Below are 15,187 nucleotides of genomic sequence, written 5' to 3' on the forward strand. Positions count from 1 at the left end.
CGGTGTGTTCCGTCTGATCACGAAGCACCTTGGACTCGCAACATGTCACCGGGCCGTTTCGACTCTGTCATACACCTCGAACACCTCGTCAGACTGAGGAGGACAACGAGGAGAGCAACTACGATACAGCAGGTGCAACTGACCCAAACGTCGCCGGTGCACGTGCATGTAGCTAAAGCGTCTAGTGGCGGCGGTCTCGCCGGCGTTCTCGCGCATTTTGACAGGCCAGCGCCACGAATGGAGGCCTCCCGCTGCCCGCAGCAAGCACAACGGCGGGCTACAAACGATCAACCGACCGAAACGTGGCTAGCATGTTCGAGGCTACCCACACAAAGGCAATGAATGAATGCTCGTCTCGTCAAGGCAAGCAAGGTGGAAGAAAAATACCGCAGGCACTCAGGTATCGTTAGCGCCATCCGACACCGGGGTTCCAATCTAAGCGAGGCTGCTCGCGAAACCAGCCAAAGAGAAGCCATGGTGCATGCAGGTTCATGCATACGTTGTTCTGCCCTCGAACAACACGGGCGCTGCGGTTGCTGCAGCTGCAGCAGCTCGTCGTGTTGGTGGCTGAGCCGGTCATCTGCTTCGAGAACACCAACCGCTAACTGAAGCTTATTTTTTCGTGGCTCCACGTGTGGAAAGGAGCTGATTTGCATGTTTGGTCGCCGGTTGGCAAGGCAAACCGTACCATAAAAGGTAGGAGAGGATGCAAGGTCACATTGACCCGTAGAGATTACCGACAGACAGGACTGATGCCAGATGGAAGAACGTTCAGCTCAGAAGTGTTGGTCGTGATCATCACTCCGCACTCGTTGTCAAGCTGTGGACCACGGTTTGTCACGCACGTTCTGTTTCGGTCGGACCTGAAGCCGTCCCGCTCGTGCCACAGCATTCTATGATCGCCCCAAAGAGCCAAGAACGTAAACCTTGTCCTCCTTGCCATGTTCCTCTGCTACACACTGCCACTGCCGCGACTGCCGGCCTGCACCTTGTTCCAGCTGAGCGCTCATCCGAAGGGGAAGCACCATCGGCCGCTTGAACTGCATTTCGATCCACCATCCTTCCTCCTTCTCCACTCCGACCAAACCGCCGCCGCTCTGCTGGCAAGCGTACAGATGCAGCAGCTTGGCAACGACATGATTGCCGTGCGCGATCTTGCCGCGGAAGCCAAACAACCTTGCCAGCGTAGCCGACACGTGGATCGGGTTGTAGTCTCCACACACGCGGCACCAGAGAGAGGGCGACGAGGTAGTCATGTGGATGCGTCCGATCGTGTCGAACTGCCTCGCTGCAGGTGCGGCCTGTGGCGTGCTGTTGGATGAGGTGATGTGGGTCTTGCAGAGCGTGAGGATGGTGATGGTTTGGCGTAGGATGAGATGGTGAGAGTCGTGGATGTCGATGTGGATATCGAACTCGATCCCTCGTTTGACAACGCGCGCTGCGTCGTCTTTGCCGCCGACGTATGCATGTGCTGTCAGCGGGCCGGTTGGTACAGGCAGAGGTGAATGCGACTCGATGCGGTTGCGAACATTGACTCCGCCCAGCGGTGACACGGGCAGCTTGGGATGCACGACCAGTAACAGCATCAACTGGTTGGTCATGGCCGCCAGCAGAAATTGCCTCTCCATGCCATTTCCGCCCTGATCCGTTCCCACTTCCGTCTCCTCGCTCTGGGCAACAGCTCGACCGTAGAGCTCCTTATGTCCGTCCCCAATGTCAATGGGACACATCAACTCCAGTCTCGGCAACTCGACCGTCTCGGCACCCTTGGCCAGCTTCAGACCCGTCCCAACCACGCGTCGGCGCACTGCCTTGTACAGCACCCCAAAGAGCAGCAAGAATGACCTGTCCGCCCACCCGATGTCGGAGGGTGCGAAATCGAGCTTGCATACCTTGGTACCGCGCGGGCCCGGCGGCGGGCTGGCGAAAAAGTAGCGGCAAAGCGAGCGCAGGTGGAAATGGCTCAGCTGGTACACCGAGACGCTGAGGACGAGGCCGAGACCCAGCTGGGCCAGGCCGGGACTGGTGTCCTGTGGGAGAAGGCGGCTTATGCTGGTGAACGGCATTTTGCTGGTGGTGGTAGGAGGGCGAGAGGTGGTTTGGCACGACGAAATCGACGCTCTGTGCACGGTTTTTGTTTTGTTTTGGTTGGTGCTGAAGCGAGCTAGCTGGTTGCCATGTTGTTTTCGATAGCGGCAGTGCCAACTAGCGTCGATTCGATCGACGTTGGCCTCTTTTGCGCAATTGTTGGAGCAACGACAGTGGCAGATGGGGCGGCGGCTCAGCCAGCCCTGCCTGTGAGCGCTTCTTGATACCAGGTAGATTCACTGATCATGACAACTAGATTTACATATGCAAAGCAAGAAGCTGAAAGGCTCATGAATGCAGTCAGCAACAGCGCCATTCCAGAACCACTCTCGATCACGTCTCTTGCCCCTCCTACTGCTTATCAGCCACCTCCTCAGCCCTCCTCTTCACCGCCTCATTAAACGCCTCGAACCCCTGCTTTGTCTTCGCGCCCATCCCCAACCAACTCATCAGCGGCGTATACAGCACTCCGCCAAACTCTTCTCTGTGCGTCAGTCTTGTCGCCATGTCCCCCTCCTGCTCGAGCAGGAACAGATGCTTGCCGTCGAACAGACCCGAGATGTTGGCGAGGTGGCCTTGCCAGCCGAAACCGCGCTCGTCCAGGTGCACCACTTTGGGCGTCATGGTCATGGGCGACCCGCCGGGTGGGTTGATCGTGACGGTGAGCGCGTCGCCGAGGGCCAGTGCGGCTGTGGGGGAGCTGGCGGGGTTGTGCTTGACGGAGGTGACGAAGGTGGACCAGGTCGGGTAGGCTTCGAAGTCGAGGAGGACGGTTCGGACGGTGGAGAGCGGGGCTTGGATGAGGATGCTCGTATCGATGACGCGCGACTCGGGGTGCGACGGGTCCGACATTGTTTGCTCTGCTTCTGTCTACGAGAGAAAGAGGGTCAACTGGAGGAGCGTGATATGTGAGGAAGCAAGGTTAGCTGACAAGGGCGCGGGCGCAAGGAGCAAAGTACTTATACCTTTGCATCTTGGCTGGTTGGGACCCCTGTGTGGTGGTGCAAACGTCTTTGCTTTCTCAGGGTCCACTGGCGCACATGCGGTTCGAGTTTAGAGATGCGCAAGCAAGCCAATGCGAGATAGATAATCAGCCTGGAACCACGCAATCTCCGTGGAGATAGATCTGCATCGCATCTCATGCATTTCTGGCCGTCCCGCCGTTGCTGTTCGGTGCAGGTTCATGCAAACAACTTCCAAGGCTGTCCAGCAGCTCTGTCCGCAGCCATGCTCGCCCAGCTTTGCAAGGCAGTCAAAGCTTGCACGCTCTCGCCCAAGGTTCATTTGTCTCACTCGCTGAAACCCGACACGAGCCAAGGCATTCAAAGTTGATACTATTTTGCACGATAGGAACTATGGTCTCTACCACCAACACGCCCCGTTGTCTCGCCTCTGGCCTCTACTTGGCCTCGAGGTATTGCTGCTTGACCATGTCAAAGTCCTTGGCTCCGCGGGTGTAGAACAAACTCTTATCCGCCACCCAAACCATGATCATGAGCCACCAGATGCTCACTCTGCGCAACACTTTGGTGAGCGGGTCGAGCAAGAGCCTAGCGATCCACGAGCGTCTACGCAGCCTCTCAGCTCGGTACTCGGGCACATCTCCCAACTTGAGCCACGATGCCAGCTGCTGCCAGTAGCTCCAGTAGCTGCTGGCACGCGTGTTTGGCGCGAGGCCCGTGTAGACGAGATCCGCTGCAATCGGGTGGTCGCTCCTCCAGGCGAACGTCAGCTGGAAGCCAGGGTACAGGGTCGAGACGCGACCGTTCGAGTTGGTGTACCAGCCCTTGCAGCCCGACGTGTAGATGAGGTCACGCATCTGCGTCTGCACCATGACGTCTTCCTTGTGCTGTGCGTCGGCCTTGACGTCGACTGTGCGGCCTGCGGATCGTTGCAGCAAGGGGACGGTCGAGTCCCCAGCGAGGAAGAGCGGCTTGAAGAGAGTGCACATGAAGCGCACCGAGCTCTCGATCGTGAAGATGGCCGAGTAGTGGCCTGTGACCGACCCGGGTCCCCAGAGCAGTGCAAAGTTGGGAAAGTCGTGGCACAGCACGGTACGGTAGGCTTGGGGCGCGCCGTGCTTGGCCCACACCTCGTTGAGCTCCTTGCCATGGCGGCCGACGACACGCATCTGCACGTTGGTCTCACCCGTCTTGAAGCCAGATGCCAGCACAATGATATCAGCCTTCACTCTGCGGCCGGACTGCAGCACCACGGTGTCCTCGGTGATCTCAACCGCCTGGTCCGAGGTGAGGTCGACGTTGGCAAGGTTGAGACTGGGGATGTAGGCGTCGTCGAACACGCGGCGCTTGCAGGCGACCTTGAGCTCGTCCTGGGTGGGGAGGAGCAGGTGGTGGTACCGCTCGGGGGCGACTGTGGAAACGTACAGGTGCGAGTTGGCGGCAAAGCGATCGCGGGCACCTTTGCCTTCCTTGTTCCAGGCCTGGATGAAGTGGGCGTCGAGGAAGAGAGTGAAGATGAGACGCTCGAACGTAATCCACCCAGGCACGTTGCGCTGGAGCCAGTCGAAGCCAGATCCGGCGAAAGGGTTCTGCGGGGTGGGAGCATACCAGTGCTTGGCTCTGACTACTTGTGTGAGCGACTTGACTCGCTTTGCAATCGATGGAACCACCTGTGTGCCGCTGCAACCGTTGCCCAGCACCACCACGTCCTTGCCGTTGAAATCGACCTGGGTGTCCCACTTGGCCGAGTGGAAGAGCGGACCTTTGAACGTCTGCCAGCCGGGCACGTCGCAGTCCCTCGGGACACTCAGTGCACCAGATGCATTGATCAACACCCTCGCCGTGACGACGCCGTGCTTGTTACCATCCAGCGAGCGATACTTGACCTTCCAGTGCGTCTGTTGCTCGATCCACTCTGCCGAGTAGACATCGCTGTTGAACTCGGCGAACCGCTCGAGACCAAAGGCGTGGGCAGCGTCCTGGAGGTATGACTCCATCTCGGGCTGCTTGGCCATAAAGTCCTGCCACTGCTTCTTCTGGTGGAATGAAAACGAATAGAGCCGAGGTGGGATGTCGCAGCCAGCGCCGGCATAGCGGTTGTGGTACCACGTCCCGCCGTACTTGCTGCCGCGTTCAAAGATCTTGATCTTGGTCAGCCCGAGTTTCATCTGGAGTTGGCAGGCAGCGGCGATGCCCGAAGGCCCGCCACCGACAATGACTGCTTCGTACTGCGTGTCTCCGCTGCCAGCCATCCTGAAAAGAAGGTAATGATTGGGAAGGAGGGGAGTGGTTTGCGGGGTGGTGTACAGGGCCTAGAAGAAGCGAACAAGCGCTGACATGTTTATAAGCAGACACGAAGTTGCGCTTCGCACCGCAGTGGCGGCGCGGCGCAGGAAGCCATAATGAGCTCCTCCGCGGTTCCGCAACATCGACGTCGACAGGCTATCAAAGCCTTGAGGTTAAAGCTTCGGCGTCTTGTTGTTGCGGAGCCCCGTCACGGCCTTCTCGGTCGTGTTAAGTCTGCCAGGCTTCCGCGGTTCCAGAGCTCCACAATCGCACTACTGTATGCAACGACAAAGTTGTCCCGCGGATGCGCATTGTCGCTCGGGTGAACCCTTTGCATGTTTGCGCCAAAGGTCGCCACCGACTGTTTCATGTCAGCGGTTCCCACATGATTCCGCAATCTCACATCGGAAACTTCGTGCAAAAAGAGATTCCACAGCCAAAATCGACAGATCGAGTGGGTGAGTAGCTTAGTCGATCGTCAATGGCAAGAGCGCTCGGATCAGCACTTTGGAGTGGGACGAGTGACTAAAGTAAGCGGACGTCGTTTCCTTTCGACTGATCGAGCGCGGACAGGCTATGCTGCAGGTTCACAAGCAAGCTGAATGGTACGAGATCTATTGACATGACTTTGAACGTTATTTCCTCGTCTGTGCAGCTGCAACTTTGAAGGCCTAATCGCTGCCAACCAAATGTTGCAGCAGCTCGGCATGCTTCAACAGCTCTTCGTCCTTGTACCGCCTTCCGATCAGCTGCAAGCCGACCGGTGCACCATCAAACACGGTACGATGCTGCTCATACTCTTCGGTGTTGTCTCGATCAAAGTCGCTCATCCATTCGTCCCTCTGTGCATAGCCAAACTCTGTTGCTGACTGCGGAGTAGCCTCGAACTGCTTATCGAGCACGCTGTCGGCTTTGAATCCCGAGGGGAACACGACGCCGGGGTAATCGACCAGGTTGAACACGCTCGTGTAGCCCCAGTACTTGATCGTACCCGGTCGAGGGGCTACGTTGCACATGACCGGACAGAGCAGAGCGTCCAGCTGGAGCTCGTTCCAGCGTTTGAAGAACTCCTTGCGGAAAGCTTCGCGGGAACGTACGTTTGCACACGATTCGAGGTACGACAGCTCGTCCAGCTTGCGTGTCGTCGCTCGGCCAGTGGCAGCAGCCGCGGCGTCTGCGTCGAGGTCCCCCGAAGCGGGACGGACAAAGGGCTCCGAGAGGATGAACTGGGTCAAAGGCAAGAAAGGCTCTCCGGTCGCTTTGGCGAGGAGCGCAAACATCTTGCCCGAGTCCATAAAGTAGAGCGAGCGGATAATGTCCCATGCGCGCCGGTGCAGGTCGCGCGGATCCCAGCGTCGTAGCACGATCCGAGGCAGGCTACCCGACTGAGAGGACACGGCTTGCAGCTTGTCCACCCAGTGCGACAGCGCACGTCGAACCGGGGCGGTGGGTCGCACTACGCCGTCTTCCATCATCACACCGATGACGATAGGTTTGCTCAACGACCCAGCCGGAGCCAGCAGACTGTCGACCTTGCGCCACGGAGTCGGCAACACAGTGTGGTCCCACTCCCACGGCCGCGTTTGATCGTTGAGCAGGCTGCGCATGAACAGCTCGACGTCGCGCAGACTGGTCGCCATCGGACCGAGCGACGACCCAACGCCCTCGTTGCCCGGCATGGTAGAGCGCACGCCTCCATACGGCAGCCGCTGCGTAGTAGGCCTGAGACCGTACAGCCCGCACACTCCGCACGGCTGTCGAATCGAACCACCGATATCCGATCCGACACCCAGCGCACTCCCACCGCCAGCGATCAGCGCACTCTCGCCTCCACTCGACCCACCTGGACTCAAGGCCAGGTTGTGTGGGTTGAGCGTCTGACCATACAGGTTGCTAGTCGTGTCGAGGTGCATCACACCCTGAGGCATGGCTGTCTTGCCGATGATGACCGCATCGTTCTCGAGGAGCAGCGAAGCAATGCTCGAGTTGACCGGGGTTTCGCTGACAAAGCCGCCTTGGGTGGAGACGAGGAGCTGGAGCTGCTTTGCGGTGAGATTGCGCTGGACGAGCGGATGCGACGCTGGATCTGGCAGCACGTCGAATACGAACCCACGCTGACTGCCGTGTAGATTGTACGATAGGTGGCCCTTGATGCTCATGGGCAGACCGAAGAGGGATCCCAACTCACCGAGGCGACCTTGCTTTTCGAGCTCGGCGCGCTTTTCATCGAGTTGCTTGGCTCTGCTGACGGCCTCTTGAGCAAAAAAGTGCGAAAAGCAGTTGGTAGCCTGGTGCACGACCGAAGCTCGTTGCAGGAAATGTTGCGTGACGTCTTGCACCTTGACCTTGCCAGACCGTGTCAGCTCGACAATGCCCGTGGCATCGAGACCGTCCAAAGTGGCGTCGAGCTTCGACGACCAGATTTGCTTGGTGGAATCCTGCTCGAGGAGAGAAGCGAGCGAGGGACCTGCCTGATCGTTGAAAGGGGCATCGTAGCTCGCATTGGCTTTGTGGTTCCACTCGGTCAGACGAGGGTCGTTTGAAATGGTACCGTCGGGCAGGCGGAGGCTCCTGCGATGTTGGGCGGCGATCTCTTTCCAGGAACTGCACTCTTCATAGTTGGTGGTGGCAGTCGACATCTCCGTCGTTGATGTGCGGTGGGTGAGGGCGAAACAGGTGGGTTTGGATGAGGGTAGTATCAAGGTTGTTGGTCCGTGGGTCGCTCGCCCTGGTCAAAATGTGCCGGACAACGCGCCGCACTAAAAGCCGACAAAATCGAGAGATTGCATCAAGGTCGTTGTCTAATCAAGATCGGCGATGCGATGGGAGCGCGTGCCTATTCCTGTTTCAAGTGACGCCGCCAAAATGCGCATCCGTCTTACCCCGCATTCCGTTGCTTTGGAGCATAACACTCTCTCGCTGAGCTTCGAACGAAGCATTTATGGCCAAGGTCGACGACACATGTGAGACGATCGCTTCGCATAGCGAGAAACACTGCAGCGGCATCCGTAGACAGAGAGAGGCACCCTACGGTCGGTGACGGCATGGCTTCCCGTCGGTTTGCTCGAGCTAAGTTGATGCGGGGCAAAAGAACAGCGAGCTAGCGTTAGCTTACACGATCAAATTTGGGAACGGACACCGCCTCCTCATACTGTAGTTCCTTCCCCCTTGCACTCGAGTGTCAGAATGAGATCTCGTGTGACTGCATGTCGACCAGCATCAAGTGATTCTGAGCCCCATTTGCGCTTCGTCGCTGCGTGACTGTCGCGTGCCAACTCCACCCTCGGCTGCCACTTTACAGACGGTGTTGGCCACTTGCAATCTGCGCTTATACCGCCAGCGGGATCGAAAGGGAGAGGCTTGCGCTCGTGCAGGAAGGGGAGGCGCTCTGCAGCACAAGAGACGCGGCCCGCTCCGAGCAGCTTTGCAGCAGACGACGGAAAAGCATTCGGCGGCCCACCGTCCAGTCCACCTCTGTCAACACAACGCAATGTCGATCAAGCTTCCTTATCAGCGCTGTTCGCTGCCTTCATCGACCATCGACATGGAACGATAAGGAGGGGCGGAGATGGCGAGAGGTCCGGGCCACCATCAACGCCTCCGCGGGGGGAGGAGTGGTGAAAAAAGGCAGTGTATGCGCCAAGACTTTTTTTTTTCTATCCGCGCTTTATTTTCGCCCCTGTTGAGTCGAATCGATTCGCTGCAGCCACGTTTTGCACCGTTCGATTCGATTCGCGCTCTGCATGCCTCGAGATCCCACTGCAAAGCACGCAGCCACATACAGTACTGTAAGACCAAGCACAGCCTCTGGGTTGTGACGAGACAGAGAAGGGCTAGTGGTGCGGATCGCTACTGAAGCACAGTGTGAAAGCAGACCTGAGTCTCATGTGCGATCCGCTGTTCACACGGTATGGGGTTCCAGCTTGGGCGCGCAGCAGCAAGCGCTGTGTGTGTGTGCGTGTGCGTGTGCGTGTATTGTAGTGATGCACGAGCAGCTCCCGAAACGACCCGCCAGCACGGTCTCATTCCTCAGCGATACCGACAGACGGGATGCTCCTCGTTCAACAGACGGGTCTCGAGTCAAGTGGGATCTGCAAGGTGGGCTTCCACCTTCCCTGTCCACCCAGCACCGCCATGCTGCGACTCGCCCAATTCTTGACTAGCTGGAGCACCGCCGCACCGCCGAGCGGCCGCACTCTCTATACTCTCTACAATCACATACAATTACACCGGGTCCAGTGCTCCAAACAGCACTCCCAGCGATGCCAAAGGAGCTGTTCCCCCCTCGGGAAGCGTCTCTCGTCAAGAACCAGCTCATCTCGGATGCGTTCCTCTTGCTTCTGCTTTCTCTGCACGGTCTCCGAGTCCAGCCCTTCGTTCCCCGTTAATGTCCTTTTTCCAAGATTTTTTTTGGTTTGGTCTGCGCAGTGCAGCGCAGCGCAGGTGAACGTTTCTGTTTTTGTTTTTTTCTGCTTCCTCGGGTGGGGCGCAAGGGCACAGCCAGAGTGAAAGAGACAGGCGGAATCCAGGGTTCAATTTTGCCACCTAAGAGGAGGCTTCCAAGTGCAGTCACGTCGTCGTCTGACAGTGGATTCCTGTTTAGAAAATAAAAAATAATAAAAAAATAAAGAACAGAACCCACCCGACTCAGCAGCAGAGCGCGCTCTTTTTCTCACAGTCCCGTCGCTTGAATTCGGTTCGTTGCTCCACACTAACAAGCGAGCCTTGCGCCTGTCACTGCCACTCGCTCTCACGCTCGCTCTCAACCCGCTTACTCTGAATCCCGTCTATAGTCTCTATAGTCCATTGACCCGCTATGCCCTCGCCTGTCACTAGCACTCACCCTCCGTCTCTAATACCATCTCGCCTCGATCCTATATATCTACTCTTCACCCCTCGCTAGCATCAACAAGCTTCTCGCAAAGTCTGTAGAAACGGCAGACAAACACAGGGGCGAACGGACACCTCTGCACGATCCCTACCGTCACCATCCAAGTACCTGGACACACCTAGTCCGGCCTTCACCTGCTCTCTCTTGCGCGCGCGCCTTGCCTTGACGAAAGACATCGTCGTCGAACATCGCCGTGTCGCTACGCTTCTCATTGCATTGTGTCTCAACCTCGATCTAGTCGCTCCGCTCCCATCTCGAAGCACTTCGGCGACATCCGGTCGAGTATTTCTCAGTCTTTTCGGAAACTCTGCCGATTGTATCACTTTCTAGCGCTTACGATTGCCCAGCTCTTCAGCTCAGCAAGCGTGCGAAACGAACTGCGACAACTGCTGACATGCTGTCGACCACCAACACCGCCCCCGTTTTGCATCACACCAACGAATTCACCGTTCCCAAAGCCATACGCTCCGCCTCTTCTCCTTCGGGCAGCTTCCCGACCGTGCAGCATGCTCGCGTCACCAGTCTAGACCTCAATCCACGCTCGGCCTCGGAGTCCAACTCAGCATCGGCACCGGTCTCTGTATCGGCTTCAGCATCGCGCACACACAGCCTTTCCACCTCCCCTTCGGCGTCGCAGCTCTATCCACGCTCCTCTATCCTCATCAACGCGCGCAAACGTCGATACTCGGGCGTCATCTATGCTGATGACTCCACCGCCGCTGGATCTTCCTCAGCAGCTGCCCCCGTCGTCACCCACATCCCCGCCGTACCTTCGCGCAAGGAAAGAGAAAAGGAGCGAGAACGTGCGCGCGAACGAGAAAAGGAACGAGAGCGGGAACGCGAAAGGGCAAAAAGCAAGGATGAAGAGAAAATATGGGGGATCCCCAAGAAAGCGCTCCTCCTCGGCCTTGGCGATCTCAACTTCAACGCACAGATGGCCATGATGGCCGGATGGGGTCATGGAAGCGGAGGGGCGTCCATCTTGCCGAGCACAGCCATCCCGACCAGCAACGACCGTAAACGGCTTCGTCCTTCCTCATCTGCCGAGCTGCCCAGACCCTCCTCTTCTTCTTCACGCCGTTCTGCCCGACACAGCGACAGCGAGGACGATGACGACGACGATGATGACGATGCGCCAAAGCGCGGCAGCTGTTCTCGACACGCTTCTCGTAGCGCTCGCGACGGTGGTGCACACAACTCCTCTGCCAAGAACGATGGCGGCCTCAGTTCCTCGCCCACCGAGGAGCCCTTGGATCCCGAGGAACTCGCCGCGCTCAATGCCATTATCAACACCCGTCGCAGTATGGCTGCAGCGCAGGCGCTCGTCAGCGGCTCCCTGAGCCTAGGCCCGCGCGCTCTCCGCACCTCTACCAGCTTTGGAAGCTCGGCACAGGATCTCTCGCGTCCACCACTCGAGGAAAAGCGTTTCGAGTCACAGGACTCGGTCCCCAGTATGAGCTCCATCGGAAACTCTTCGCTCAGCATCGCCAGCAGCAGCCAGCCTCCCACCACGACCTCTGAAAAGGCTCTGCAGCTGCCTGCGACACATCCCAGCTCCTCCAGCACAACAACGACTGTGCTCGACGCCAGCGAGAGCAAGTCAGCGCGCATCCGCTTCGCACCTTTGCCAACGCCCACCTCGGCTCCACCTATGCTCGGCAGAGGCTCGGATGCGCTCAATGGCGAAGCGGTGCTCGAGGATTCCGACGAGTCCGACATGACCGATTCAGACTACGACAGCGACGACGATGCCAAGTCGATGAAGGGCAAGTGGTACCTCATGGGCATGCCCTCGGCCTACTTCAAGCCCCAATACTACACGGGCAAGAGCAGCAAGCGTCGCCTCAGCAAGAGCAGCGCCGCAGCCGACGGGGGCGACGATCGATCCGAGGATGGCAACAGCAGCTTCCGACGCAAGAGCACCGGCAGCTTGTCAGACACCATGGGCCCGGACGTGGCGCGCAGAATAGCATCCGAAAACGACGAAGAGGAACGCGGCAGAGCAGGCGCTTCGGGTTCCAAGGACAAGCGCAAGGCGTCGCACTCACGGAGACGCTCTCGCAGCCGCACGGGCGGCGCTATCAGCTCGGGCGACGAAGACGAACGTGCACGTCGCAGAGAGCTCATCCGTCTTGCGCGTCCGGGCGGCACGGGCATGGTCACGCTCCCGGATGGCACCAAAATCCGTGCACGCCGCGTCAACGATCAACTCAGCCAGGACGAGCCTGAGTTCAATGAGTGGGGGTTTGCCGGGCTGGCTCGAGAGGCGTCACGTCGTAGTCTCGGAGGTGGAAGCGGACCGCCTTCGCTCGCCACCACGCCCAACGGATCCGATTACAGGGGTCTTTCTGCCTACATGGAGGCCGAGGAGGAAGAAGAGGATGACGGCTCTGGAATGGCCTGGGTTCGCCGCCGGCGACGAGAAAGGGAGGCAAAGGCGCGCCTGGAACGCGAGCAGGCCGAAAACGCAGCGGCCGAAGCAGCTCAGGGGGGAGGCCAAGCCACGCAGGAATCAGCATCGACAGAGCCGAACGTGCAAGAGGCTACTGCCAGTGTCATCGCAACCAACGGCAGCGCAACAATCCAAGCTTCTGAAGCCGAAGCAACGACGGCATCTGTCCCCACTACGATTCTCGGCGACTCGGACATCTCGGACATCTCGATGACGAAAGACGTGGCCCCTTCTGCTCCTTTGGACGAGCCCATGCCCTTGTCATCATCAGAAGCAACAGCCCAGCCTGAGACGGTCGCAACAACGCCACAAAGGGCAAAGCGCCAGTCGCAGCTGAGCACCATCGATACATCTCGTCCCTCGAGCAGCGGCATGTTTGCAGACGGAGGTGCCTTGGTCGCCTCTCCGACCGCCGATGAGCTACCACCTGCAAGTCTCGAGGCGTCGATGCTATCCGAGACTTCGATTGGCGAGTCGGCAGCTATGAGTGGAAGTCAGATTCTCAGCAGGCCCAGCCGCGCAGCAGCAACCGAATCTTCTGCTGTTCCCGGAGACAGCACGCCTCGTCAGAACACGGGACTCGGCCTCACTGCCGACAAGGCTGAGGAGATTCGACGCAGGCACGAGGATGAAGTTGCAGCGCTCGGTGCTGAAGTGCTCGCCCAGACGCGGCGCAACAACCAACGTCGACAAGCGAGCTCGTCGAGCCGTGGTGTCAACACGCCCTTGCTTGGCGGTGAGGAATCTGCCAATGAGCAGCCACACCAGAACTCGCCAAGCAAGGGCATCAGTAGCCGCGTTAGCCAGGGACAGGTCGCCTCGCCTCCGACGCTGTCCAGCTCCACTATGCATACCGACACTTCGCGCGAGTCTGGACACAGCGGGAAGAAGTCGATCTCACGCGCTGTGGGCTCCATCATGCGAAAGGCGACCACCGACAGCGAAAAGACGGTGCGACAACCAGTTCCCACGTCGCTCAAGCAAGAGGTAGTGTTCGCGCAGGTGGCAGAGCCGGCAGAGAGCAAGCGTTCGGACGATGTCTCGGAGACGACCACTGCGCCGGCGCCGGCGCCGGCGGCGAACCAGAAGCACAAACGGGATGCATCCTCAGCTCGTAGCCCTTCGCCAGAAAGCATGCTCTCGCGCCATTCGTCGGCGGTGGATGGATACACGGCGTCTGTAGCGAGCAAGTCGGCGTCTTCGATTCATACTGTGGGCAGCTTGCACGCTACTTCGCCCGTTTCTGCCAAACGCATTTTGCTGGACCCTTCAGTGAGCACGCCTGCGCCGTCTCCCTGGCTGCCGCGTCGACCGGATGCACGCGGAGTGGCCGTGGTGCCGCTGCCCCAGCTGGGCGTTCGACCTGAACGTCCACGAGAAGGACGTGTGTGGCAGTGGGACGACGACGATGCGTCGGATACTGGCAAGGACGACTTGAAGCAAGAGCGAAAGGAGGAAGAGGAGGAGGAGGAGGAGGAAGGCTCGGATCTGGATGCTGAAGAGTTGTTGGAGGAAGAGCGCAAGACGGCCATGCAGAAGAAGCGTGCTACGACGCGTGCGGCCGGTCAGGAGGTGGTGCACGCGCGTCTGGGCAAGAAGGCATCGGCTCGCGCAATCACGGATCTGACGGCATCGTACGACGACATGGCGATCGCTGGTGGCTCGTCGACGTCGCGCCAACGCACTGAGCGCAAGAGCCGTCGACGCAGCATGGATCCGCGCATGCCGAGTGGGCCTCGCAAAGCGCCACCTAAGCTGGTGCGTAGCCGTCGCTCACTGCAGGCGATGCAAGGGGGCGAGGGCGGAGGGAACGAGGACGAGGACGAGCAGGACCTGTGGCCGGCAGTGTCGGCGACGAGTAAATCTGGCACCCCGCGACCTCGACACATTTTGGTCAACTTGCCTGGAGGACCGGGAATCTGGGACAGCAAGACGGGGGGTGGACGCAATGCGGTCGCCGCGATCAACACGGTGGCAGCAGCACGGGCCAAGGCGATCAAGAAGAGAGCGAAGGATCACCGCACGTCGTTCGAACTGCCGCCTGACTGGGATGACGAGATGATGGACTACGGCTGGCCGCGCAGTCTCAAAGGCTCGCTGTATTGATGTTCGAGCTGCTCTTCTCGGTTCACACCACCAACACCATGACAACAACCATCACAACAAGAACCGGTTACAGTATTTGACCGCACTCCATACCCTCGTTAGTCTTTCTACACAGCATCGTATCCGCACCACTGCAAAGCAATAATTCATCTCTGAACTCTTCTGCACAGCGCGGAACCTAGATGTGAGCCAGCGGGTGAATTCTGTCTGTCTGTGTCTGTCTGAATAGCGATTGAGATGTTGAGACGGTCCAATTGGAAAACCAAGACGAGCCGCGGTCTGACATCGAAGTCGCTATTGGAGCAGCTCGGCATGAAAGAAGCGAATTTCTCAAATACTCAATTAAGCATGCATCGCGTTACAGTGAAATGCGTAAATTGCCTGCAGTAAGAGATTGCTTGG

The 15,187-nt window shown here is 58.7% G+C and overlaps 5 protein-coding genes across 5 annotated transcripts; 1 reads left to right on the plus strand and 4 right to left on the minus strand.

The window, feature by feature from the left end:
- Positions 1–893: 893 nt before the first annotated feature.
- Positions 894–2,066, minus strand: EX895_006389 (uncharacterized protein; the record flags this gene model as incomplete). The annotated part of the gene is made up of 1 exon (XM_029886981.1): positions 894–2,066. The coding sequence occupies one exon, from the start codon at positions 2,064–2,066 to the stop codon at positions 894–896; it is 1,173 nt and encodes a 390-aa protein (XP_029736473.1).
- A 373-nt stretch (positions 2,067–2,439) lies between these two features.
- On the minus strand, positions 2,440–2,940 carry EX895_006390 (uncharacterized protein; the record flags this gene model as incomplete). Its single annotated transcript, XM_029886982.1, has 1 exon — positions 2,440–2,940. One exon carries the CDS (start codon positions 2,938–2,940, stop codon positions 2,440–2,442), a length of 501 nt encoding a protein of 166 aa, XP_029736474.1.
- Positions 2,941–3,487: 547 nt separating this feature from the next.
- On the minus strand, positions 3,488–5,302 carry EX895_006391 (uncharacterized protein; the record flags this gene model as incomplete). Its single annotated transcript, XM_029886983.1, has 1 exon — positions 3,488–5,302. One exon carries the CDS (start codon positions 5,300–5,302, stop codon positions 3,488–3,490), a length of 1,815 nt encoding a protein of 604 aa, XP_029736475.1.
- Positions 5,303–6,007: 705 nt separating this feature from the next.
- Positions 6,008–7,975, minus strand: EX895_006392 (uncharacterized protein; the record flags this gene model as incomplete). The annotated part of the gene is made up of 1 exon (XM_029886984.1): positions 6,008–7,975. One exon carries the CDS (start codon positions 7,973–7,975, stop codon positions 6,008–6,010), a length of 1,968 nt encoding a protein of 655 aa, XP_029736476.1.
- Positions 7,976–10,621: 2,646 nt separating this feature from the next.
- EX895_006393 (uncharacterized protein) lies at positions 10,622–14,785 on the plus strand (the record flags this gene model as incomplete). Its single annotated transcript, XM_029886985.1, has 1 exon — positions 10,622–14,785. The coding sequence occupies one exon, from the start codon at positions 10,622–10,624 to the stop codon at positions 14,783–14,785; it is 4,164 nt and encodes a 1,387-aa protein (XP_029736477.1).
- Positions 14,786–15,187: the final 402 nt, after the last annotated feature.

The sequence above is a fragment of the Sporisorium graminicola genome, chromosome SGRAM_9, assembly GCF_005498985.1.
Source record: "Sporisorium graminicola strain CBS 10092 chromosome SGRAM_9, whole genome shotgun sequence".
Lineage (NCBI taxonomy): Eukaryota > Fungi > Basidiomycota > Ustilaginomycetes > Ustilaginales > Ustilaginaceae > Sporisorium > Sporisorium graminicola.